Source organism: Sapajus apella, unplaced genomic scaffold, assembly GCF_009761245.1.
Source record: "Sapajus apella isolate SASKATOON/1434 unplaced genomic scaffold, GSC_monkey_1.0 scaffold62, whole genome shotgun sequence".
Taxonomy (NCBI): Eukaryota; Metazoa; Chordata; class Mammalia; order Primates; family Cebidae; genus Sapajus; species Sapajus apella.
Genome location: NW_022437002.1, coordinates 19,113,843 through 19,140,729, shown reverse-complemented (window position 1 = coordinate 19,140,729; position 26,887 = coordinate 19,113,843). Strand labels below are relative to the sequence as shown.

Genomic DNA, 26,887 nt, shown 5'->3' with positions numbered 1-26,887 from the left:
GTGGGGGATGGAGCTTAGTGGGGGATGTGTTCAGTAGGGGATGGAGCTCAGTGGGGGGGATGGAGCTTAGTTGGGGATGGAGCTCAGTGGAGGATGGGCTCAGTGGGGGATGGGCTCTGTGAGGGATGGGCTCAGTAGGGACCCAGTGGTGGAGCAGCCCACAGGGGGAGGGAGATAGGTGTAGGGAGGGGACACTGAGAGACCTCCAGTCTCGGGCACATAAGCTCAGTTGTGGTCAGGAGAATCCCCTTCTGGGAGTCAAGTGTTTATCCTGGAAGCTATTACCATCACAAGTGCAGGATGGGGTAGGGAGGGGGATAGAATGGGAGGAGCGATGACCCACCAGGCCCATGCCTTCTTCTTTCAGGTCCAGTGAGCATGAGAATGCCTATGAGAATGTTCCTGAGGAGGAAGGCAAGGTCCGAAGCACCCCGATGTAACCTTGACTGTGGCCCCAACCCCAAGACTTCCAGGCGCCTGGGATGGATGCCCAGTGCTACCACCTAAGCCCCCTCCTTCTCTTTGTGGAATCTGCAATAGCGGGCCAACTCCCTCCAACCCCACGCCAGCCCTACCCTCCCTTGAAGTATAGCCAGTCAAGGCTGGAGCTCAGACCGTTTCTAGGTTGGGGCTGGGCTGGGTCTGGCATCTCCCACTCAGCTCAGGAGAGCCTTCTGAAGAGGACAGTCAGCTCGGCACCTCCCATCCTCTCGCACGTCCTTCCCCATAACTGTGGAAATGGCCCTTATTTCTGTGAAATAAAGACTTTTTGTATTTCTGGGGCTGAGGCTCAGCGGCGGCCCCTCAGGCTTCCAGTGAGTCTCCATCTTGCTTTCTGAATCATGATAATTGCCTTCTGACTCTGTCATAGTGGCTTTGGGGGATTTTTCAGAAAGTCCCTGTGCCCTCAGGGTAGCTGGACCGAGGTGGCCCAGGCTGGAAAGGTGCTGAGAGTCTGTGTCCAGCGTGAGGGTAAGAGAGGGTTGGTGTCTTTTCGGGTGTTTTGAGAGTGAAGCACCCTCGAATGGGAATGTCTGATGACATGTGGATAATTGGGAGGTGGGGAGACCAGGACAGGTGAGCTCATTGTTGCCAGTGGGGTGGTTCTTGTCCCCTCAGGCCAAACCCTTTATTCGACCAGAGCAGCCAGGTAAGGCTGATCAGCACTAAGGGCACCCAGCTCACATCAGGGTCTGCCCTTCCCTGGGGCACCCAGGGGGGCACCCTTCCCTGGGCAGACCCTGACGCGAGCTGCGTGCCCCTAGTGCTCATCAGTTTCAAGTATATAGGGAAGGAAGAGGCTGTCGGAGGCCCCTGGGCCGGCGAGCTCACCCCCTCTACCCTTGCTCCTGGTGGCGCTGTTCCTGCAAGTCCCCGCCCCCAAAGCACCCTTCATCCCCTTCATCCCTGAGACTCTGGGCTTTCCCTTGCACAGCCCCGCTTACCCTCTGCCTCTGTGCTGGAGGTGTCACAGTGGGTTCACACAGATCTAGCTCTGTCTCCCTCCTGTATCCCCTCTGTGCTGGGCTTTGGCATAGGAAGGGTCAGGAAGAAGTCTTGGGTTGAGACTCAGGAAGCCCAGATCTGAGTCCTGGGTCCTCTGCCAACTTGCTGTGTGAGCTTGGGAAAGCTGGTGTCCTCTCTGAGCTGAGCTTTCTCTCGGGGGAAGATTTGGCCAGTCTCACAGCAGAGCTGGAGGAGAGCCCAGTCCTCACCTATGCCTGCCCTGCCCAACACCCAGTCCTGGGGTGGGAGTGGGGGCTGGGCAGGAGGATCAGGAAACTGGGTCCTCCAGGAGAGGGAGAGAGGGGAGGCGCACCTTGCCCGACTGGCTGAACCTGGAGGCCCCTCACCTCTGTGACTGTTGACCTTAGGGGAACAGCTTCTGTCTCTATTTGGGGTGATAACCTGAGACAGACTCACCCAGGAGAATTCCCAGATCCAGAGACGTGGGGCCAGAGGGCGGGAGGCTGCCCACCTTGTCCCAAAGCTCTCCCTCTGCTGCTTGTCTCAGCCTGTCACAGCCTCATGTCATGGACATTCTTTTCTTTTCTTTTTTTTTTTTTTAAGAAAATGCATTTTTATTCCATATTTAAAAAATACAGACTTTCTAGTAACTTATACATTTCTATTATAATAATAAATTGATACTTTGTACCCTTTGGTTAGGGGTGTTTCACATTTATGCATAATTTTGCTTTTATAAAAGATGATTGTTACAATCAGGTATACAATCACTTAGTTACGCCTAAGTTCTGTCTCTTAAAATATGTTCTTTTAGAGAATCCATTTAATCATCTTCTCCTTCCCTTCAGTTTTCTCCAAACAGCGGTAGAAGTACTATTTGATGGACAGAATAAGGAGAATTGTTTTTGAGCACACCCAAATCATCCTGATATATCTACAGTGTAGTCCTGGCCCTCAGGGAGCCCCACTCTAACCTGCGAAGTGCGGCTGCTTTAGAAAGTAACGACGAGGTGGCAACTAATAATGGTGCTAGTTGTTGCCAACAAGTAACAACTTTAGGTGTTTTTGTTTTGGGTTTTTGCAGTTTAGGTGCATCCAAAATTTCTTCATAGTCTGTACTCATTCCCTTTGCCCAGCGACCAACTGTGACCATTTGATCTGAATTCTGACTTTCAGGGCAATCTTTCTTTAAATGTCCCACAGAGCCACAAAGTGGATTATCTGGACCAGATCTAGACAGGTGCCCCATTTCTCCACAAACAAAACGTTTTGCAAAAGGACATTTGCCAAGAGCCGGGTCTGCTTTAGCCTTTCCCTTGGTTATTTCGTGCTCTGTGGACTCACACCTGTCACATATTCCAGTGTCCATGTCTTGACTGTCACGGGTGGCAGGACAATCTGCAATTCCAGGACCGGGCTTTCTACAAAGGAAACACACCATCGCGTTTTTCTTTGCTGCTTGTCTTTTTAATCTTCTTCCTTCCAGTGGACTGTCTTTCTTTAAAGCAACTGCAATTTCTTTCCTTACTTCCTCACTGTCTGTTGCTATAATTTGCCCATTGTGACCCATCTGTGAATCTGTCTTAGGTATTCCACGAATCCATTCACATCTTCATATCTTCATTTAAGTACTCTTTTTCTTTTTGTTCTTTTTATGTTTTGCTTGGGGTGCAGTGACGCTATCTTGGCTCAGTGCAACCTCCGCTTCCCTGGTTCAAGCAATTCACCTGCCTCAGCCTCCAGAGTAGTTGGGATTATAGGAGCCCACCACCACGCCCAGCTAATTTTTTGTATTTTTAGTAGAGATGGGGTTTCACCATGTTAGCCAGGCTGGTCTGAATCTCCTGACCTTGTGATCCACCCACCTCAGCCTCCCAAAATGCTGGGATCACAGACATGAGCCACCGAGCCCGGCCAGGGTCTCTCATTTTTAAGGGATAGCCTATTGGCTTCAAGTTGTTTACGCTTTGGTAGGTTTTCACTTGCTCCCTTAAAGAATCCCTTCTTCATGTCCTCCCATGATGTTGCGGGCAAGGGCCTCTTGTTGTATTCAGCACTGACTCATGCCCACCTGGTCATAATTTCATCAGAGGAACCTCACTGTGCTGCCCCACAGCTTCTTACTGCATACGGATCTCCCTATGGCCATTCTTTTTTAAAAATTATTTTTATTTTTTTATTGCATTTTAGGTTTTGGGGTACATGAGAAGAACATGCAAGATTGTTGCATAGGTACACACATGGCAGTGTGATTTGCTGCCTTCCTCCCCTTCACCTATATCTGGCATTTCTCCCCATGCTATCTCTCCCCAACTCCCCACCCCGCGCTGTCCCTCCGCTATTTCCCCCCAGCAGACCCCAGTGTGTGATGCTCCCCTCCCTGTGTCCATGTGTTCCCATTTTTCAACACCCGCCTATGAGTGAGAACATGCGGTGTTTGATTTTCTGTTCTTGTGTCAGTTTGCTGAGGATGATGGTTTCCAGGTTCATCCATGTCCCTACAAAGGACACGAACTCATCGTTCCAAGGCTTCACCAAGTACCACTGAGGAAGACTCGTCTTAAATGGGAACTATCCTCCTCACCTCACTGGGGTTTAGGATGCAGCCTACAGCAGATGGAAGAGGCCTAGGGATGGGGGAAATAGCGTCTTTGCTCCAGGCCTATCCCTGCCTTTCTGTGTGTCCTGAGACAAGTCACCTCCCCTCTCTGGGATTCAGCTTAATGAACTGTGGCTTGCGATTTCTACTCTAGGCTTTTGCTTACCCGACTTTCCGTGACTTATGCCTTTTCATCCCACCTCTGCCAGTTTAAACGCTGCCCATTCTTTTTTCTTGACGCAATCAAGGTTTCTCTTCTTCTGGGAAGTCTTCCTTGATTAGACCAGAGGACAAAGCCAGGCCACCAGCCAGCCTGGCTTCTCCACTCACTGAAGAGGCAAGTTCCTAGAGGGTCAGGCCTCTGCTAAGGCACAAACAGCCCCCTCTTCCTTTCCCACCTCCTGGAAGGAAGCTTCTGGCTGCCAGATCTGAGTCTCCTTGCAGAGGCCACATTTCCTCCCAATTCTGCCCTCAGTTGTCCCTGGGGGTGGGAGTGGGTTCGAGCCTGCCAGGGTGGGAAGGCAGAGCCACCATCCCTGTCTCCCTGCAGCAAGTGGAGCGCAGCCACTCACACCTGTGAGCTTTTGCCAGGAGAAGCCTGCTTCTGCCTGGACTCACGGAGCTCCCCAGGAGCTGTCTGGGGCCTCTCTAAGAGCCTCCTTGGCCCCCTTCTCATTCTGTCTTGGTCAATATGGACAGGTCTAGGACAGCAGGACCCCGGGAGGCTCCTGCAGGGGCTGGGCCGGTACTGACCTTACAGCCCCTCACCCTTACCCGGTGTTCCCTCTCTGACGAGGAGGGGCCGGTGGGCGGGTGCTGGGAGCAGGGAGCTGCGGGCCTCAGAACCGCTGAGACCCCCAATCCTTATCACTCATTCCCACCTGCCAGCCTGGCCAGATCGGGGAGGGAAAGGAGGCTGGGCCCGGGCCAGGGCAGCGCTTAATGACCCTCCGGGGGCCTAATCTCAGACTGGCAGCCACGGAGTGGCTCAGGCGCGCTCCTGGAGAAGGCTGATAACGCGCCAGCTGGGCCCCCGCCGTCTATCTCTGCACAGCCAGCCCCAAGGGGCCGCCTCCGAGGGCCTGGGGAGGGGGAGCCTCTGGACTAGGGCGGGGCTGGAGGCGAGCTCTCCGCCCTCAGCCCTGGGGGAGGGGATTCTGAGCTCCTTGAGTGGCAGAAAAGGGAGAGGCCCAGCCTGCCAGAGCGGTGGGCTGGGCCCGGTCGGAACCCCCCAGACGGCTGCGCTCCCCTCTTTTTCCTGCTCTCCTCTCCACCTTTTCTCCCCACGTAGGACCTCTCTCGCCCAGGCCTGGCTCCTCTTTGTCTCTCCCAGCCTCCATCCATCTCTGTCTCCCTGTTTCTCAGTCTCTCCGCCTCTGTTTGTGTCCCATCTTCTGCCTCTCTCTATCCTGTCCCCCCTTCTCCTCCACCACCTGAGCTGAGCGCTCCCTCCTCTTTCTCCCTTGCATCTCTTTTCAGTTTCCAGCTGTTCTCCTGGTTGTCCCTTCCCAGCTGTCCCCTGTCTCCCAAACTTCCTTGATGTCAGCGCTTGTCCCTGTAGTTCCCACGATCTTATTGGTCTCACTTCTGTGTGTGGCATCATGTCCCCGTGGTCCCTTCCACCAGCTCTCTGCCAGGACCGCAGGCTGCCCCAAGCCCTGGCTCTAGGACCAGGATGTCCTCTTACTGCTGAGGCCATTTTTGCTCTTCCTGCTTCCTGGAACAGGGCTTGTACCTTGTTTTCTGCTCTCCCACCTTTAGCATGTACGTTTCATAGGATTACATTATAAGTTATACCCAAACTCAGGCAGGAGAGAAAAGCCTCCACCCAGCAACTGCACAGTTGAAAGGAGACTGCAGCACTGCTTACTTCAGTTAGATTTGAAGAGGAACTTCCAGCCAGGAGTTGGCTTTGAAAACAGGCTGTGGAGTTCCATCTCCAGAGTGCCAGGTGGTCAAGGGAAGTTTCAGGATTACTGCCCTCATACTCAGAGTGACATGTGCAGAAATACTATCTGTTTAATTGTGCTTCAAGGAGCCATCAGATCAGGACTATTGCTGGACAGAGCCTCTTCCCCTTAGCCTAGGGTAGTAAAGGTGGGGGCAGAGGTGCTGGGGGTGGGGCCAGAGTCACACAGTCTGCTCTGGCCTCTTTGCCCAACTTCACAGGCAAGTCAGGTGGCTGGGGCCACCAGAACTTACTCTGGTACCAGGGTGGAGGCACCTGCCTTCCATCTAGACTTGGCTGGGGGTCTTGACTCCCCAGCTTGGCTCTCCCCTGGTTCCCCCCGCCCCCCGCCCACACCCCTGGTCCCTCCCCACCCCAGTCAGGGCGGACGGTGATGCAGATTGGCTCAAATTCCAGACCTGCTCTTCACTGCCTGTGGGATCGGTCCCCTAGCCTTTCGGATCCTCCATTCCTTTGCCTGTAGTATATTCCCTGCAGGGCTGCTGGGCGAAAACAGAGGACATCCGTGTTATTACGGACCCTGAGACTTGCCAGAAAGCCCTCTATGATCAGCGTAGATGCCATTTCTTCCCAGAGGCTCCTTATCCCACCCCTGGGTTCAGCACTTCCTCTGGGCAACTCCAGCCCCCTCACCTGCCTCTCTCTGCACCCGCCCCACCTGCCCCACTCACCCCACCCCACCCCAGCGTGCTGTTTACTTCTCTGCATCCCGCTCCTGCCCCGGGTCTGGGAGCTCCTCAAGGGCAGGAATGGAGTGACAGAGGGAATGAAGTGACTTCCCTCTGTGTGCACCCGGGACAGGGCTGAGCAGGGGAAGGGAAGCCCAAGGAGTGGTGAAGAGCCCCAAAGGAAGAGACCAAACTCCAGCCATGGGTCCAGCGGTGCCTGTTCATACTCCTCCTCCCTGCACGGGGGCAGACATACACATGCGCACATGCTCCCTCTCGTTCTGGTTGAAGGTCCTGGGAGCCCTTCAGAACGCTGCTGCCTGGCTGGCCTTCAGTTTCGGGAGCTGCCCTGTCCTCCCGTGGCCTCGGCTGCCACCTGGTGGCTGCACAGTCTAAAGGACGCGTAGATTGAGCAGAGCCTTGAAACTTGAGCTTCAGGCTCGGCTCCGCCCCCCTCACACTGGGACCAGAGGCCTTTCCACCGCGTGGTCCCAGGAACCCGTCAGGTCATGCCAACAACTAGGTCTTCCTGTGCAAAGCAAGGGCAGTGAGGCCTCCGAGCCCCCTCCCTGTGGCCCCAGTGGCCGAGTCTGCGAACACCTCAGCCTCCCTGCAACTGCTGGCGGGGCCGGCTTGGGCGCTCTGCCATACTAGTCCTTCAGCAGTGGTCTGGGAGCCCAGTGGCTTCTGCCCTGGGCCATTTTTTCCAGGGGTGAGAGATGGCATCATTTCTGGGACCTTGTTCCCTGGAGACCCTGGCCCCCGATGAGGCAGGACAGAAAGAGATTGACGGGGGGGGGGGGGGGGGGGGGGGGGGGAGAGAGAGAGAGAGAGAGAGAGAGGCATTAAGGATGAATTCCGGTGTCTGCCCTGAGCAAGTTGGAAGACGTGGCATCAGGGGCACTGCCCTGGGCTGTATAGGCAGTGCCTCCACTAACGGGTCCCTGAGACCTGGTGTAGGCCCGTGTCCCTGGAGGGAGGGGTGCCTTCCTCTGATTCGAAGGCATCATATAGGCTAATGAATGGCACTGAGAATGGCAGGTTCTGGGGACCAGTAGGAGCATGTGTGGGATGAGGATGCGGTGTGGACGTGTGGCATTCTGGAGCCTGCAACACTTCCGTGGGGAAGTCCTGGAGGAGCAGTTGGGTGCCTGATGGAGCTCTGAAGCTCAGCTGGGCAGTGGGCAGTTGAGCCAGAGATTTCGCTTTGGACTTGGATGCCCATTGAGAAGTTAAGCGCTCAGGTCTGGGTCAGGCAGCTTGGCAGCACCATGGCTTGGACATTTGGTACCCTGGGACTGTGGCTAAAGCAGCTTGACTCTTGGAGCTCTGGCTCACTGTAAATTGGGGCAGTAAATGATGTCTACATGATGAGTGGTGTTATGAATGTTAAACATTCACACGAAACACATAGAATGGTGCCTAGCACAGAGTGCACAATAAATGTAGCCGTGGGAAGTAGAAAAGTTCCTTTTTAAAGTTTCCTTTCTTGTTAAAGAAGAAGTGTGCTAATAACTTTGTTAAGCCCTATCCTATGTAGCTGTTAGACATGCCATGCTTACGGGCACGTAGTACATTCTATGTCCTTGTACTTTAACAAAGATATCTGTGCCGGACATGCTCACAGGCATGTACTAGCTCTCCATTGCTTTTACCTGTTTAGAAAAGGTTTAAGTTGTTAGCCAATCGGGTTTTAGTTTAGATTGTGAGCTCTGGCTCCAGCCAATGGAGATCAGACACAGCAGTAAGGACAATCCCAAGTACGTAAGGGGTAAATTTGCGTGTTTTCCTTTGTTCATTGTACTCTCGTGGCACGATGGTTAGTGAGGGTGCAAGATCCTTCTTGCAGTTCAGAAAGTAAAAATTGTGTTGATGAAAGCTCTTTTGTCTCAGTGCTAATTTTTCATTGTGGCACTGAGCATATGTTTCCAACAAATTTAGAAAATTGCTATTGTTTTTATGATTATTTTTTACAGAGTGAACTGAATTGGATGCAAGACCATGGTGTGTCACAGCTAGCAAGATCCTTAAGATCATTTAGCCCAGTTTACTAATATTGCACCATGGAATTTAAGCCCAAGGAAGGGACAGTACCGGCCCGGGGTCATGTAAGGATTCCAGTGAGCAGTAGGCTGGAGGCTGTGTGTGGCTGGCGGGTACAGAATGTGCCGGGCCCATCTGCCCTCCTGCATCTCTTGAGGCATCAACACAATGAAGCTGGCCACACTGATTTGTTCCACCCCGCTGAGGCTGGTACAGTTCTGGACATGGACTTTGTAAATAAATAACTGGGCCTTTGGTCAGTTCTAGCTTTGAGCTTGGAGGTATGGGGTGGGATGGTGAGGACAGATGGGGGTAGAGTCAGGAAAGGTCAGAGAGGAGAGGGGAGAGAGAAAAAGGGTAATGAGACAGGCTGGTGGAAGGGAGGAAGCTCCAGGCCCCATGAGCTAGTGAGCTGGAATTTGAAGCTGGGAAGAAGCTTTCCTTCCATTCAAACACAATGATGATGGTGGCACTGTTTTCTTTTTAATTTTAATTTAATTTAAGTTCTAGGCTACATATGCAAGATGTGCGGTTTTGTTACATAGGTAAAAATGTGCCATGGTGGTTTGCTGCACCTGTTAACCCATCACCTAGGTACTGAGCCCAGCATGTGTTAGCTGTTTATCCTGATGCTCTCCCCATCCGACTCTAAGTAGTCCCCAGGGTGTGTTGTTCCCCTCCTTGTGTCCATGTGTACTTACTGTTCAGATCCCACTTATAAGTGAGAATATGTGGTGTTTGGTTTCCTGTTCCTGGGTTAGTTTGCTGAGGAAAATGGCCTCCAGCTCCATCCATGTTCCTGCAAAGGACATGATCGTTTTTATGTCTGCATAGTATTCCATGGTGTATATGTACCACATTTTCTTTATCCAGTCTATCACTAATGGGCATTTGGGTTGATTCCATGTCTTTGCTATTGTGAATAGTGCTGCAATGGACATACCCTTGCATGTATCATGATTTATTTATTTATTTTTTTGAGACAGAGTCTTCTCACTCTGTCATCCAGACTGGAGTGCAAAGGTATAATCTGTGCTCACTGTAACTTCGGCCTCCTGGGTTCAAGCAATTCTAATGCCTCAGCCTCTTGAGTAGCTGGGACTACAGGGGCATGCCACCATGACTGGCTAATTTTTTTGCATTTTTAGTAGAGATGGGGTTTCACCACATCGGTCAGGTTGGTCTTGAACTCCTGACCTCAGGTGATCAGCCTGCCTGGGCCTCCTAAAGTGCTGGGATTACAGGCATGAGCCACCACACATGACCCCATGTATCTTTATAATAGAATGATTTATTCCTTTGGTTATACACCCAGTAATGGGATTGCTGGGTCAAATGGTATTTCTGGTTCTAGCTCTTGGAGGAATCACCACACTGCCTTCCCCAATGGTTGAGCTAATTTACATTTGCTGGTGCTGTTTTCTACGCTGAAGCTGGGGGCTGCTGCGTGGTGTGTAGGACACTTTCTGACTGGCGCCTCACAATGATCCTATCAGGTGGTTACAATCGAGCCCATGTTTTAGAGGAAAAAATGCAGACTCAGAGAGCGAAAGGTGATTTGCTCAAAGTGGCATAGCCAGCCAGTGGCATTGAACCCTGGCCTTCTGACTTTAAATCTATCACGAATTCTACCCCAGCATAGGGTACTCTTTGGAGTATGTGTGTGTGTGTGTATGTGAGATGGAGAGATAAAGAAGAAACAGTGTTTGTCTTTGCAGAGCATGCAGTCCTTTTGGAAACACGCATGTGGGAAAGTGGGGAGGGACCCTGTCAAGCATCTCGGAGGAGTGGTTGGCATTTTCTCTGTCCACCTCCACCCTTCCCACTCACTACTCAGTGCCTGTAACCCCGTCGCCCTCTCCAACACTCTGCTGAGACCAAAGACACTACTGTCCAGCTCCCTATTGAAAGGTATGATGGTCTATCTGATTCTTCTGCTCTCAGTATAATAGGATAACCACCATTTCTCTGGGAAGCTTTCCTGACCACCTGCCCACAGCCTGCAGGCTCACCCTGGTCATGGCACCCATCTTTCTGAACTAGATGGTGAACTCTGAACTTTGTGAGGCAAAGACCACATACACCTGCTTATTGCAATGTGCAAGTGTCCTGCATAGTCCTGGAATACAGGAGGTCCCCAAGAGCTATGTGTTGACATGGAGACCTTGTCCCCTGCACTCACGCTGCTGCCAGTGACGTATCAGCTTCCACATCAGCGCCTTCAGCTCCATTGCCTCCTGCACAGCTCCACGGGCACCTCAGGTCCACAGTGGAATTCTTGATCTTTCACCAACTTCAGTCCTCTGTTCCTGTAAGTGGCACCCATTCACCCAGACCAGAGATATGGGAGTCACCCAGAATTCCCCTCTCCTTCAGCCCCACTGTGTTTCACTTTCCAACACAACTCCCTCCACTGCTACTCCCAGTTCCGCTGCTTCAAGCCTCAATCTTGCCTGGATGTTTGCATTGTTAACCCCTTCTTGTTTTCATTTTTACCCCCAAATTTTCCTCTTCACTACAGCTAGGGAGACCTTTCCTGCCAGAATCCAGCCATTCACACCTGCGACAGGACTCTAAACTCCTTAAGGCAGGTGTCGCTTAGTGGTTATGTGCGTGAGCTTGAAGCCAAATTTTCCTGAGCAAATCCCATCCTGCCAATTTTATATTAGTGTGATGTGCCTTAGAAGGAAAATGAGGCCCATCTTATGAGGTTGTGGTGAAGAGTACATGAGTTAACGGATGTAAAGAAAGCATATAGTATGCCCAGTGAATGAATGACAGCCATCGTGAATTTCCTTTCCTTGCCTGCAATATCTCAAACAGCCACTAGATGACTCCGCTTCCTTCTCTCTTTCCAGCGCTGTCAACAGACTACCGCTGGAGCTTCTGCCTCGCCTCCCCTCCCTCACCACACATCTCCATGCCCTGTTGTTCATGTTTTTCCTTCTGCTAGCCACACCTTCTTTGGGGCATCTCCCTGACCTCTTTTACTACCCCTCACCCTCAGCAATTGGAGGGTGGAATGTTCTCAGGACAAGTGGCATAGCGGCTGCATAGAATAAGTACTCAATGTTTGCTGAATGAATGAATGTGGGTTAGCCAGTACCAGCTCAGCCACTTACATCAGTTGCATGACCTTGGGAGAACCACCTAGCCTCCTTAGGCCTCAGGATCTACTTTGTATTTGTGGTGACCATCCAGTGTAAAGTCCTAGCTTAAGACCTAGTGTGCTTTAGACCCATGGTTGCCATGCACGGCCACCTGCCTGTCAATCATTGCCCATTCCCATTGCCCACCAACCATTGTCCACTCTATGCTCACCCCCATTACCTCGCCCAGCTGAGGGTCTTAAACATAGTTTTATCTCTTCTCAAAGGTCATTCTTTATTTCGTAGGGTAGAGTCTCAAAATAGTCTGCAATTTGGTTAGGGTTTAGATTTAGTTTGCAACCCAGCTGGGCTGGGTGAGCCCAGAGGGTTCCCATCTGCCTGGAAAGCACAAGCCTCCCCCTTCCCTAAACCCCTACCAAGCATCCTGGCTGGCTGTGCTCCTGGTCCTCTTTCCCTCTACTCCAGTTCCTGTCCTGGCTTGGGCTGGGGGTAAGGGCACTGGTCCTTGGCCACTCCTCATGGTTCTCTGCTCTCTGCCTCTGTCTCTGCCTGCTTGACCCTGATCCTTGTGCTACTTACATCAAAGTACTGAAGCAATGACCATTTTTTATAGGACCAACTTTCAGGAGATGGAGATTCAACCACTCCACCAACGAATATGAGCATTTCCGAGGCTCTCGTAAGGTACATGCTTTCTATTGTTTTCCTTAAGGATTGAATCCATTTACACTTAATCAATTCCACGACAGTGTTAACCGTGTGTGTGGAGGGGCCTGGGTGTGGTGGTGGACTGTAGTTTGCTTAGAGGCAGAACACTTTCCAAAAGCTTGTTCACAAAGTTTATTGCTTTAGCCATGCTTAATACCAGTTCCTGTTCTCTGTATTGCTCCCAATATCTTTTTTTTTTTTTGAGACAGCCTTGTCACCCAGGCTGGAGTGCAATGGCACTGGGTTCAAGCGATTCTCCTGCCTCAGCCATCCGAGTAGCTGGGAAGCTGGGATTACAGGTGCATGGCACTATGTCTGGCTAATTTTTGTATCTTTAGTAGAGACAAGGTTTCACTATGTTGGCCAGTCTGGTGCAGATAGAGCCCTGGCTAGAAGTCAGGTGTTTGGGATTCTAGAACTGGCCTTTTCTTACCTCAAGTTTACTACCATTGATTTCTTCAGGACTACCTCTACGCCATATTTTGCCCAGCCACCACAGTGAAAGCACCCATCTCCAGGGTTTGTGTCTTAGGCAGTTGATTGTTTTATAGAGGTCTCAGGCAATGCAAATCCCATGACAAGCCTGTGTGGTCATGGCAACCTGGAAATCTTTATTAAAATGGAAGCTCTGACGGCTAAATTTGTAAACCAGGTCGTTGTGATGCGGGAAAGTATTCTGGTGAAGGTGGATTAGTTTGGTAATATCAGACACCACCTCTGGGCAGGAGTCTAAGGGTTCCGGAAGAGAAGAGGTGGAGTGGCATGCTAATGGATGAAATGACTGATGGTGAATGAGTTTATTTCTTGTCCTTTACTCATAACCTGCTCACTTGGGCACTGCCCTGGTGTTAAGGACTGAATGTATGTGTTCCCCTCAAATTCACGTGTTTAAATCTTAGCACCCAGTGTGATGTTATCAGAAGGTGGGGCCTTTGGGAAAAAATTAGGTCACGAGGATGGAGCCCTCATAAATGAGATTAGTGTCCTTATAAAAGGGACCCCAGAGAGCTCTCTTGCTCTCTTTGTCATGTGAGGACACAGCGAGAAGACAGCGGTCTGCAGACCTGAAGAGAGTCCTCACTATAACCTGACCATGCTGCACCCTGATCTCAGACGTCCAGCCTCCAGAACTGTGAGCATTAGGTTTCTGTTGCTTACAAACCATCCAGTGTATGGCATTTTGTGAAAGCAGTCTGAATGGATACCTTGTGACTGAAGGTACACCTCATAATGGTGTTCAGGGTCATTGGGAAATGTGTGCAGAAGGCCATGTGTGTCTGGACAATGGTCTTCTTCCATTTGTCCTGGAAAGAGAGATGAAGACCACATCACAAACACGTTCATCTGTGTCTATTGGCCCTTTTCCTTACATGTGCCTGAAACTCCAACCCCTATGATTGCCCTTTAGAGCTTCTTTGGGCTCTGACATAGAAAGAAATGGAACGAAATAAATGTACAGTATAATTAAAACTACTGTAAAGCAAAGCAGTCTGCAAACACCAAAAGAAAATCCAGTGCCCAAATTGCCTACCTCCTGTCGACCACATTGTGGGGCTCTGCCAGAAGATAATTTGATTCTCTTTAGCTAAAGGTAACAGCAACCAGAGTCTTTATGATCCCCCACACACAATGTTCAGCATTTAATAAGAAATCAGCAGGCGTGGTGGCCAATTCACCAAAAGCCAAAGAAAAACCAAAGCAGACTACAGAAATAATCCCACAGGAGAAACCAATATTGAATATTCAGACAGAAACATTAAAACAACCATGATTAATGTGTTTTAGAAGATTGAGGGAAAGACACAGTATCTCATCAAAGAGTTTCATCTATATAAAGAGTGAAATGGGAATTCTGTAATTGTTATTTTTCCTTCATTTTTATATTTTATTTTTTATTTTTCATGGAGAAACAGTCTCACTCTGTCACCTAGGCTGGAGTGCAGTGGCATAATCTTGGCTCACTTCAGCCTCCTCCTCTTGGGTTCAAACAATTCTCATGTCTTGGCTTCCCAAGTAGCTGGGATTAGAGGCATGCGCCACCCTGTAGGACTAATTTTTGTGTGTTTTTTAATTTTTTTTTTTTTTTTTTTTTTTTTTTTTTTTTTTTAGTTAAGTTTTTTTTTTTTTTCCGCCTTGGGGGTGGAAATCTCACCGCAACCTCCGCCTCCTGGGTTCAGGCAATTCTCCTGCCTCAGCCTCCTGAGTAGCTGGGATTACAGGCACGCACCACCATGCCCAGCTAATTTTTTGTATTTTTAGTAGAGACGGGGTTTCACCATGTTGACCAGGCTGGTCTCGATCTCTTGACCTCGTGATCCACCCGCCTCGGCCTCCCAAAGTGCTGGGATTACAGGCTTGAGCCACCGCGCCCGGCCCTGTTTTTTAATTTTTAAAATTTTTATTTAATTTTTGTGTTTTTAGTAGAGACAGGCTGGTCTCAAACTCCTGGCCTCAAGTGATCAGCCTGTCTTGGTTGAAATTGATTCCCAAAGTGCTGAAATTGATTACGGCATGAACTACCATGCCTGGCCAAATTCTGGAATTATTTAGCAATGCTTTGCAGTTTGGCTTTGTCTATAGGCTTTGAATATATTTTTATAACATTTATTCCTACATATATTGTACTTTTTGGTGCTACTATAAATGGAATTTTGTTTTTAATATCATTTTATAGATGTTCATTACTATTACGTACCGATACAATTGATTTTTGTATATTAATCTTAGTGTCGGGGTCCTCAAGATCACTCTAAGGTTTGAAGATTGCCTGGAAGGACTCACAGAATTTTAAATACCTGTTACACTCATAATTACAGTTTATTACAGTGAAAAGATACAGACTAAAAACAGCAAAAGAAAAAAGTGTATAGTGGGTGTCCAGGAGAGACCAGAAGTGAGATTCCAGTAGTCTTTACCTGATGGAGTTATATGAACAACACTTAATTCTCCCAGCAATGATATGAGACAATACATATAAAATATGACCAACCAGGGATGCTCACCCAAGCCTTGGTGTCCAGGGTGTTTTTTTTTTTTTTTTTTTTTTTCACTGGGAGTCTGTCATGTAAGATTGGAGCATCTGTGGGACTGACTTTAGTTACTCAGTGCCCAGCCCTTGCTTAGGCAAACTGATGAGCATGGCCGACGGCCGCCCCCATAAATCACACGGTTAGCATAGACTGTTGGTGTGGCCCAGGCATGCAGACACTCTTTTCTGGCAAGATGGGGCTCAGAGGTTGTCTCCCAGGAGCCAGTCAAAAGCCAGTCTAATTTTCGGAATGTGCAGGATTTAAACATCCTAATCCTGCTGAGTGAATGTTTCACTTCACAACTTTCTTCTATCCTGAAACTTTCTTGACTCATTTATTAGTTTTTGTAGCTTTTTTTTTTTTTGTGTGTGTGTAGGATTTAAAAATAAACTATATTTTTAGAACAGTTTATTTATTTATATATATTTATTTTTTGAGACAGGATCTTACTCTGTTGCCCAGGCTGGAGCGCATTGGTGCAATCATGGCTCACTGCAGCATTGACCTCCCAGGCTCAAGCAATCCTCCCACCTCAGCCTCCTGAGTAGCTGGGACTACAGGCATGTGCCACCATGGCTAATGTGTTGTAGAGACTGGGTTTTACCATGTTGCCGAGGCTGGTCTCCAACTCCTGGGCTCAAGCAATCCACCTGCCTTAGCCTCCCCCAGTGCTGGGATTACAAGTGTGAGTCATCATACCCTGCCACGAACAGTTTTAGAGACACAGAAAACTAAGAGGGTAGTACAGAATTCCCATATACCCTGCGTCCAGTTTCCCTTGTTATTGATGTGTTATCTTAATATGGTACATTTGTTACAATTAATGAACCAGTATTGTTATTTTACTATTCACTGAAGTCTGTAGTTTTTTCAGATTTCCTTTGCTTTTACTTAAGTTCCTTTTCCTGCTCTAAGAGCCCATTCAGGATATCATGTCACATTTAGTTGTCATCGAATCCCCTTAGGCTCCTCTTGGCTGTGGCAGTTTCTCACACTTTCCTTGTTGTTGATGACCTTGACAGTTTTGAGGCGTGTGGGTTAGGTATTTTGTAGGATGTCCACTACTGCAATTTGGTGTTTTTTCTCATTAGACTAAGGTTGTAGGTTGTTGGGAGGATGACTACAGAGATACCAGGCATACTTACTATCAGCATCACTTATGGTTGTTAACGTTCACCTTGATTGCTTGGCTGGGGTATTCTTTGTCAGTTACTCTGCTTCCCTCTTTCCCCCTTTTCTTTCTTTTTTTTTTTTTTTTTTGAGATGCAGTCTTGCTCTGTTGCCCAGGCTGGAGTACAGTGGCACAATGTTGGCTCACTGCAACCTCTGCCTCCTGGGTTCAAGCAATTCTCCTGCCTCGGGCCCCGAGTAGCTGAGACTGCTGATGTCTTTATTATAATATTTGTGTCTTTCTATTTGAAGTTCCTCTCTTGAGTATAACACATAAGCAGTCAGTCCCCACTTTTTAAAAGATCCAGTCCATCAACCTCTTTCTTTGATTAGAGTGGTTAGTTTAGTAATCTTTAACGTAATTATTGATGTGGTTGAATTCAGGTCTGCTGTTTTGCTATTTTTTTCTATTCGTCTCATCTTGTCACCATATATTTCCTTATTTCTCCTTTCATGCCTTCATTTGTGTTAATCAAGCATTCTTCAGTATTTCATTTTAGTTTGTCAGCTGATTTATTAGTTCTCTTTTTTTGCATTACTTTTTAGTGGTTGCTTTAGGGATTACAATATGCAGTTTAACTGATTTCACACCTTCTTAAGCGTGTATTAAATTATTTCAGGTAAAATATAGCAAACTTACAACAGTATATTTCCATTTCCTCTTTTTCATGTCCTTACTATTATTGGTAATATCAAATATATTTTATCTGACGGTCCTCATTTCTTCCTGTGGGTCCACTTTCATTTGGTGTTAAATGAAAAAACGTTGTAGGTGTGTGACTTTATTTTTGGTTTCTCTATTTTGTTCCATTTGTCTACCTGTCTATTTTTGTACCAGTCAAAAGTATCAGGTGTTTTTTGTACCAAGGCCGCATTCCCAACCTTTGTCCATTTCAAGTTTAAATACTTATATTATTATATATAATATGTAGACATATATAATAGGCACAACAATAGTTTTATTTTTTTCTTTAAACAGTCACATATTGTTCAATGAAATTAAGAGAATAAGATTTAAAAGTTATTCTGTGTATATGTATATATATACACATATGTTTATATGTGTGTAGGTATGCATCTGATGGTCTTTGTTTCTTCCTGTGGGTCCACTTTCATTTCGTGTCAAATGAAAGAAGGTTGTAGGTGTGTGCCTTTATTTCCAGTCTCTGTATTCTGTTCCATTGGTCTACCTATTTTTGTACCAGTACCATGCTGCTTTGGCTACTGTAGCCTCGTAGTATAGTGCATGTTTGTTACCTGGGTATACTGTGTGATGCTTAGGTTTGGGGTATGATGACAGATAGTGAGCATAGTAGCCAATAGGTAGTTTTTCAGCCTTTGTCCCTCTCTTTCTCTATCCCCTGTAATAGTCCCCAGTGTCTGTTCCTCATTTTTATGTTCATGTGTACCCAATCTTTAGCTCCCAATTATAAATGAGAACATGTGGTATTTGGTTTTCTGTTTATGTGTTAGCTAGAATAATGGCCTCCAGCTGCATCCATGTTGTTGCAAAGGACATGATCTTGTTCTTTTTATGGCTGCACAGTATTCCATTGGGTATATATATTGCATTTTCTTTGTCCAGTCCACCATTGATGGGTATCTGCATTGATTCCATGCTTTTGCTATTGTGAAAGCATGGTGATGAACATTGGTGCATGGGTCCTTCTGGTAGAACAATTATTTTTCCTTTGGGTGTATACCTAGTAATAAGATTGCTGGGTCGAATGGTAGTTCAACTCTTAGTCCTTTGAGAAATCTCCAAACTGCTCTCCACAGTGGCTGAACTAATTTGCATTCCTACCAACAGTCTATGTGTCCCTTTTTCTCTGCAGCTTCACCAACATCTGTTATTTTTTGACTTCTTAACAAAAGCTATTCTGACTGGTGTGAGATGGTATCTTATTGTGGTTTTGATTTGCATTCTCCGATGATCAGTGATACTGAGCTTTTTTTTTTTTCATATGCTTGTTGGCCACATCTTTGTCTTCTTTTCTAAAGAAGACATACATGCCCACTTTTTCATGGAGCTTTTTGTTTTTTGCTTGTTGATTTGTTTAAACTCCTTATAGATTCTGGATGTTAGACCTCTGTCGAACGCATAGTTTGCAAATATTTTCTCCCATTCTGTAGGTTGCCCGTTTACTCTCTTGATTGTTTCTCTTGCTAAGTAGAAGCTCTTTAGTTTGCTTAGGTCCTACTTAGCAATTTTTGTTTTTGTCACAATTTCTTTTGGGCACTTAGTTATAAATTGTTTGCCAGGACTGATATGGAGGTTATATTCCTAGGCTTTTCTTCTAGAATTTTTATAATTTGAAGTCTTACATTTAAGTCTTTAATCCATCTTGAGTTAGTTTTTGTGTAAGGTGATAGGTAGGGTCCAGTTTCATTCTTCAGCATATGGATAGCCAGTTATCCCAGCACCATTTAGTGGACAGGGAGTCTTTTCCCCACTGCTTATTTTGTCAAGCTTGTTGAAGATCAGAAGGTCGTAGGTGTAGGGCTTTATTTCTGGGCTCTCTATTCTGTTCCATTGATGTATGTGTCTATTTTTGTACCAGTACCATGCTATTTTGGCTACTGCAGCCTTATAGTATAGTTTGAAGTGGGTAATGTGATGCTTCTTGCTTTTTTTTTTTTTTTTTTGGCTTAGGATTGCTTTGACTATTCAGGCTCTTTTATGGTTCTATATGGATTTTAGAATAGTTTTTTCCTATTTCTGTGAAAAAGGACATTGCTGACTTGACAGGAATAGCACTGAATCTGTACATTGCTTTGGAAAGTATGGTCATTTTAACAGTTTTGATTCTACCAATTCATGAGCATGGAATGTTTTTCCATTTGTTTGTATTATCTCCAATTTCTTTCAGCAGCATTTCATAGTTCTCCTTGTAGAGCTCTTTCACATAGTTGGTTAGATATATTCCTAGGTATTTTATTATTTTTGTGGCTATTGTATAAGGATTGTGTTCTTGATTTGTCTCTCAGCTTGGATGTATTGGTGTATTGCTACCGATTTTTGCACATTGATTTGGTTTACCAAAACTTTACTGAAATCATTTATCAGTTCCAGGGGCCTTTTGGCAGAGTCTTTAGGGTTTTTTAGGTATAGAATCACATCATCTGTGAAGAGAGATAGTTTGACTTCTTATTTTGACGCCTTTTATTTCTTTCTGTTGCCTGATTGTTCTGGCTAGGATTGTCAGCGCTACGTTGAATAGGAGTGGTGAGAGTGGGCATCCTTGTCTTGTTTCAGTTCTCAGGGGGAATGCTTCTCACTTTTACCCATTCAGTATGATGTTGGCTGTGGGTTTGTCATCGATGGCTCTTATTATTTTGAGGTATGTTTCTTCAATGTCTAGTTTGTTGAGGGTTTTTATCATGAAGGGATGTTAGATTTTATCAAAAGCTTTTTCTGCATCTTTTGAGATGATATCTGGTTTTTGTTTTTAATTCTGTTTATGTGGTGAATCACATGTAATGGCTATCACTGATAATGTTTTGTTTTTATTTCATCTATTTTATTTAATACTAATATAGCTACTCTGATTCCATTAGTATTTTTCGGGCATATACTTACCATCTTTTTACTTTTAATAATTTTATGGTCTTTTTATTTTTATTTTTTGAGATGGAGTCTTGTCCTGTCCCCCAGGCTGGAGTGCAACGGCACAATCAGCTCACTGTAACCTCTGCCTCCTGGGTTCAAGCAATTTTCCTGCCTCAGCCTCCTGAGTAGCTGGGATTACAGGTGCCTGCCATCATGCCCAGCTAATTTTTATATTTTAGTAGAGACAGGGTTTCGCCATTATGGCAGGTTGGTCTCGATCTCCTGACCTCAGGTGATCCACCTTCCTCAGCCTTCCAAAGTTCTGGGATTACAGGTGTGAGCCACCACACACAGCCTAATTTATTCTTATGTTTTAGTAATGTCCGGAATTAAAAAATATTCAATCTGACAACCACTTCATCTTAACTTGTGAGTTCTTCTATCCACACTCATTGAGTATTGATGTATTTGCATATGTTTTTACTATTTTACTTTGTGCTTCCTTTTCTATGCTTCTTTTTTGCATTCTTTTTGGGAGAATATATTGCCTTTTTTGGCTCTTTATATTCTATTTTTTCTTATTCTGTATTTTTCTCTACAGATTTCAAATTTATATATGTTATTTCTACTCCTTAGTGACTATGTTTGAAAAATTTATTTTTCATGCTTGATAAAGGCTAAGTTATTTGGTATCTTAACCACACTCTTCACCCCCCTGCCCCACAACCTCAAAAGATGCATGGACTTTAGCATAGTTTAATTCCAGCCACTCACTCCTGGATTAATAATGATTTCTCTTGTGATTACTCTTGGCTCTCTTAACAATTCTGTGTTTCCCACTGCAGATATATGGGAATTTCTGTGTCTCTATTATGGCAAACGCCAGCATGGGGGATCAGGTTGTTCTATGTGGACCCTCTCTCTGCTGAAACATTCCGTAGCTACCTTACTCCATGTTGAGCAAGAGTTCCTAGGGCATGGTATCCTCTAAATATTCCAAATGGGAATTCACATACGAGGCTTTTCTGTATTCAGAATTCCTCTTAAGTGTCTAGGCGTTCTCATACACTGTCATCAATTTATCCATTCCCTACAGGGTGTAATGAGAGACTGTGAGGCTCAGAGGTGGCAGATATTTTTTATTATGAGGAAAGATAACTGAGAATAAAGCTATCATGCGATATTTGCAGAGATAAAAAGTAATGCAGATATTGAGTGAAGCCTTGCTCAAACTATGCTTGAAAGCCACCCTACCACTGGTTACATGAGCCAATAATTTTCTTTTGCAGTGGAAGTCAGCTTGAGTTTTTTCAGGTATTTTTGTGGGTTTCACTAAAAGGCTGTCTAAATGATTCAGCAAGAAAATCAGAATTACTGTTAATGGATGTTAAAACCATTCAGAAGTATCTTTAATTATATAATTTGTCAAAAAACCATATGGATATATTTTGTATTGTATTTATCCTTTCATTCTTCTTTTGGTAGGGAAATTGCCTCATTAATTCTTATATGAAAGGACTTAAAATTAGGAAACTTTTTTTACAAATGTGTGGATTCCATTCTTGGACTTAAGGACAATTTGACGAACAGGTTGGGGAGGCCTTGAGTGGTCCGGAGCCACTTCGAAGCGGAGCAGAGTCAATGCCACGGCTACTTTACACTCAATTATGGCAAAGTGCTGCCCAATGAGTTCCTGGGGATACCAAGAAAGAAAAAAATGACATCTAATGACTTTATATGTTATTAGGAACATAAGCCAGTCTTTCCATATACAACAATTTTTGTAGAGAAACAAGATTCATGTTTTTGTTTGTTTGTTTGTTTGTTTTTTCTGTTGCCTATGCTGGAATTCAGTGGTGCTATCTTGGCTTACTGCAACCTCTGCCTCTCTGCCTCCTGGGTTCAAGGGATTCTCCTGACTCAGCCTCCTGAATAGCTGGGATTAAAAGATGCAGTGTCAGCTAACTGAGGGTCTGAAGGGAATGAGCACTTGCCAGGTGCACTCCATGATGCCCAGCTAATATTTTTGTATTTTTAGTAGAGACAGGGTTTTACCATGTTGTCCAGGCTGGTCTCAAACTCCTGATCTCAAGTAATCTGCCTGCCTTGGCCTCCCAAAATGCTGGGATTACAGGCATGAGCCACCGCATCCAGCCAAGATCCATGTTTTAAACCACTTCTAACGTGGCAGAATCCAGTAAATGTTTTTTAAGTTAAGTAAGCCCTGATCAGAAAGTCCACTAATGTCAAGATCTGAAAACTCTGGTTCTATTATTTTTGGGCCCATCTTACAAGTAAGTGGTAGTGAGCTGTATCAACATTTGATCCTGAAGGATTCATATAACTAGAAAACCTTCCTCATGTCATGATAAAGAAAAGCCACCTCTTACTATTATTTAGAGGTCTTGCAGGTGAAGCCTTAGGCATGACAACAGTAACCTGGCATACTCAGTGGATCGTATTGTCATTTGGTAAATAGGTGTCTCTCATACTCCACCAAAAGGAAACTCGAATTTTAGAACAACATTGCTCTCTGTAGGAACAAAAGCTGGGAGCTGCCAATGTTGCCTTGTTCCTGTAACAACGTGGCATTCTCAACTTGTTCACTGCAAGTTTAAGTGTAGTCTCTGGGCCTGTTGTGGGGATGGCCTTCATCAATCATGCCTATATGCCAAGGACCAGAGTTGTTCTTTGTAACAGTAACTGGTCCCTTTGGGGACTCAAAAGGGTACTGTCTGAATGCACTGGTCACAAGAGAAGACAAGCCAGGTAAAATGATGGGGAGCAACTGCAGTGTCAGCTAAATGAGGGCCCGAGGGGAATGAGCACTTGTGAGGCAAGCACTGTTACACATTTCCATCAAGTTCACCAGCTTGAGTCTTTACCTTGATCCAGCTGAGAATGGTATGAAGGCATAGGGATGTATTTTTTCAGAATTTTCCCTGGAGACTCTCAAGGGGTTAAAGACCTGTAATGAGCGAGAAGATCCCAGTCCTGTTCCCTCCACCCCACCCGCCCGCCACACAAGAAAACCCCATGCATATTGTTAAAAGAATTCCAAAGCTAACTTTAGGAACGTACAATATCTGGATACTACAGTCCTGCTTGATATTCCCCAGAAGCCTACCACTTAAAATATATCCTGAGAAAGCAGAGACTATATAACCTAGTGATAGATTAAACAGGCCCCAATGGTAAGAAGCAGCAGCAAATCATCAAGACAATCCGACTTGACCAAATACTGACTTCATTATTTTCCCTTCACAGTAAACACAAGCTTCTGTCATATAAATGGGCAAAGAATCAAATTGTTATCTTTTCTATTTGTCTTGGTTTCCAAATGGACTGAGCTAAGGACTTGGGCAAAGAAGAAAGGGGTGGCAATTCACAGCTAAAGTTGTTCAGCTTCCGCCCCAGCGTCTCTGTGAGACGTTGCTGATTAGTATCTCCCGGGCTGCGGGGTTGGTCTGAGCACTGGTTTGCAGCCCAGGAGCATGTTTGTTCTCTCCCAGGCCCCCCTCCCCTTTCACTCTCAGGTTAGCACTGGGTGTGAAGGAGAGCAATATTCCTAGAGGATTAACTTCAAATATGCTCAAATCTTAAGAAAAGCAAAGTGTTCATAATCTTGGTACTTTAATTATGACCAGTAACAAGTGATTTGCAATACTCTTCACAACTCTGTGACTAGATTGACTGCAGACATGAATGAAAGCAGAGAGCAAGGTGGTTAAACGGTGTGGTGTCAATCGACTCATCACATCCTCTCTACTTCCCCAAACAGGATGATATGCTTCTGTTGATAAGGCATCATCACAGAATACTGGTGATTAGATTGCAAACATGTTTTTCTTTTACAAGCATAGGGTTTGTTCTGGTTTGCTTTTCTAATTGACGGATGGTTATCCTAACTCCTACCTCGATTGTGAAGATGCTTCTCTTCCCTCTTGGTGCTATCAGAGATGCCACTGGGTGCAGTTGGGACAAATCATACCTTAGGGTCTTCCCAGAAATAGGGGTTGTGGTGAAGAGCCCAAATATTGATAAACACGGCTATTCCTGAGTAAACAGAAGAAAAAGCAGATAAGTGCATGAGCTAAGATTCTTTCACGCCTATTCATAGATTTTATAACCAAGGAAATAATTCTACATTCATAATTTCCTTAACCATTTAAGAAGCATCTGATGATGACACTTAAATGGGTGCTGTGGAGATCAGTGAGATCTATTCCAGCCTTCAAGGAGCTCTTCCATTGGAAGAGACAGGCAATTGCAACACACAGTAATAAGTCAGAAGGAAGCCTGGCATGCTTGGGGAATTCTGAGGGGAACCTCATGTGTAGAGCCTTTGGATATATACAAGAGAAAAGGCTTAGGCGAGGCCTGCTGAGCTGAGTATCATGAAATCAGTAGGGGAAAACCAGGGAAAGAAAAGAAGATTCAGAAAGGAATTAAAGGCAGATGAAAAAGCATGAAGCCAAGCTTTAATACTTGAGAAGACATGACAACTTTGGGTGACTGGGAGGTTGTATAACAGGATTCAGGGAGCAAAGTGTCCACAGATTAGCCTGGGGAAGTTGGCTGGTTTTGTACCTTAAAATGGCAAGGAGGTCATGCTAAGGCTTTTAGGTCGAAGCCAATATGGTTCACTGAGAAGTTTAAGCAGAGAGTGAGAGTATTGTCTTTTGTTTTGCTTTGTTTTGCCTTTCCTAGACAGTCACTTAGGAGGTTTTATTATACTTTGGAGCCATAGAACCATATGGGATATAGTGCCAATATGGCACTGAAGTAATATTTTGTCATGATATGGACTATCCATTGATCAAGGCAGAGATGATATGGGCATCTCCTGAAATCTGTAAATATAATAAATTATATTAATGGATTCCTAATATTGAACAATCTTTGCAGCTTTGAAATATGATCTACTTATTTGGCCATGATGTACTATTTTATTTTATTTTATCTTTTTATAGAGATGGGGTCTTGTTGTGTTGCCCAGGCTCAAGTGATCCTCCCATCTTGGCCTCACAAAGTGTTTGAATTTCAGGCATGAGCCACCTGCCCAGCCAATATATTTATTTTGATGCACCATTGGATTATGTTTACTAATATTTTATTTAAAATTTGTATATTTATATACATAAGTGATATTTATCTAAAGATATTTTTGTGCAATTTTTAGTAGGTTTGTTATCAATGTGATATTTCCTTAAATAACTTTCTAACTTTTAATTTTCCTATGCTCTGGACAACTGTTAAGTATTACTGGGATTATATCGTCTTTAAAGGTTTGATAACATTTCTGAAAAACTGCACAGGACTGGTTCCTTTTTAGGGGCTCTAAAATTTTTTTCTAGTTCTATGAAAATTGGCATGTTTAGACTATTTATCTCTACCAGTATCAGTTTTAGTAAATTACGTATGATAAAATTATCTAGTTTTTTCAAATCTCTATGCATAGAATTGTGTAATATTAGTTAGTGGTTTGTCTCCGATGTTGACCAGCCCCTCCCTCATTGGCTGTCGTATTTTTTGACTAGTTATGCAGCTGTTCTGCTTTCCACACCATTACCTTTTGCTTTCGCCTTTGTTAATTCACCTGTTTTCTTTTAGTTTACTCTTTTATTCTTTTTCCAGCTGATTTATTTCCAGTTGTTTTTGACATTAGTGTTTAATTCTTCTATTAATAAAAATATTTGGTATTTAACATTATAACTTTTCTTCTAAATGCTGCTTTAGCGGTACACCATTAATTCTGATATGTAGAGTTTTCAGGGTCATGATTTTATTTTGTATTTTTGCTTTAACCCAATAGTTTTTAATGGATAAAAAAAATCCACATGAATGAACCTTTTGAAAAATTTTTGTTGCTAATTTCCATTTTTATTGTCTTAATTTAAAGAATGCTATTTTGTAATGTTTCTCTTTTGGTAATTAAGCCTTTAAAAAATTGTGGCCCAGCATACAGTCACCTTTAAGGAATGTTGCTGGCATACATAAAAAGGAAAGTGTGTTCCTTTTTAAAATTTGCACTCATGGGTGTCTTATGTTCACGATGAATTGTGGTTTTCAACATCATGAAATCTAAGTTTTGAACTTCACCAATCCTGATATGACCACTTAGCTTACTCACTGAGGTAAAGACCTGATTTGGGTTAGAATGGCAACTGGCACAACATCGCAGTGCTGCATCCATGAAGCAAAGACCACTTTCAAAAAACAAGTGGCCAGATCACTGTTAACACATTCTTCCTAAGTGATTAATCCACATATTGCTGGCTAATCAAGGACATTCAACAAATTTGCTTTCTTAATATGGGTCAGAGATTTTGAAGTTTAGAGCTTCAAAAACCCAATGTTATTTAACTCTCCCAAGCCTCAATCATAGAGTTAAGCCTCTACGGTTGGATCAGGTTTATTTCCTGGCAGTACACATTCTTTCGCTTTTCAATTTTTGGTTCCAGAAGCATTGTTCTCTCTTGAACAATTTCTGGAAGTCTCACCAAGATCATCAGAACAGACTGCCCATGGAAGTTCAATAATTGCTAATACCTAAGAAGTATGGTTCACAGGC

The 26,887-nt window shown here is 45.1% G+C and overlaps 2 protein-coding genes and 1 pseudogene across 3 annotated transcripts in view; 1 reads left to right on the top strand and 2 right to left on the bottom strand.

Moving 5' to 3' along the window:
* PDZK1IP1 (PDZK1 interacting protein 1) overlaps nucleotides 1-840 on the top strand; it is a 7,885-nt gene extending 7,045 nt beyond the window's left edge. For both annotated transcript variants that reach the window (XM_032247497.1, XM_032247496.1), the window contains one exon: nucleotides 368-840. In XM_032247497.1, coding sequence (XP_032103388.1) covers nucleotides 368-440 — 73 coding nt within the window. In that variant the 3' untranslated portion in view covers nucleotides 441-840. The remainder of the gene's footprint in view (nucleotides 1-367) is intronic.
* Nucleotides 841-2,147: 1,307 nt separating this feature from the next.
* LOC116529533 lies at nucleotides 2,148-3,546 on the bottom strand (annotated as a pseudogene).
* Nucleotides 3,547-21,446: 17,900 nt separating this feature from the next.
* Nucleotides 21,447-26,887, bottom strand: part of LOC116529531 (cytochrome P450 4Z1) — a 53,804-nt gene continuing 48,363 nt past the window's right edge. Inside the window, 3 exon segments of the mRNA XM_032247495.1 lie at nucleotides 21,447-22,006; nucleotides 23,183-23,281; nucleotides 24,305-24,369. Coding sequence (XP_032103386.1) covers nucleotides 21,839-22,006; nucleotides 23,183-23,281; nucleotides 24,305-24,369 — 332 coding nt within the window. The 3' untranslated portion in view covers nucleotides 21,447-21,838.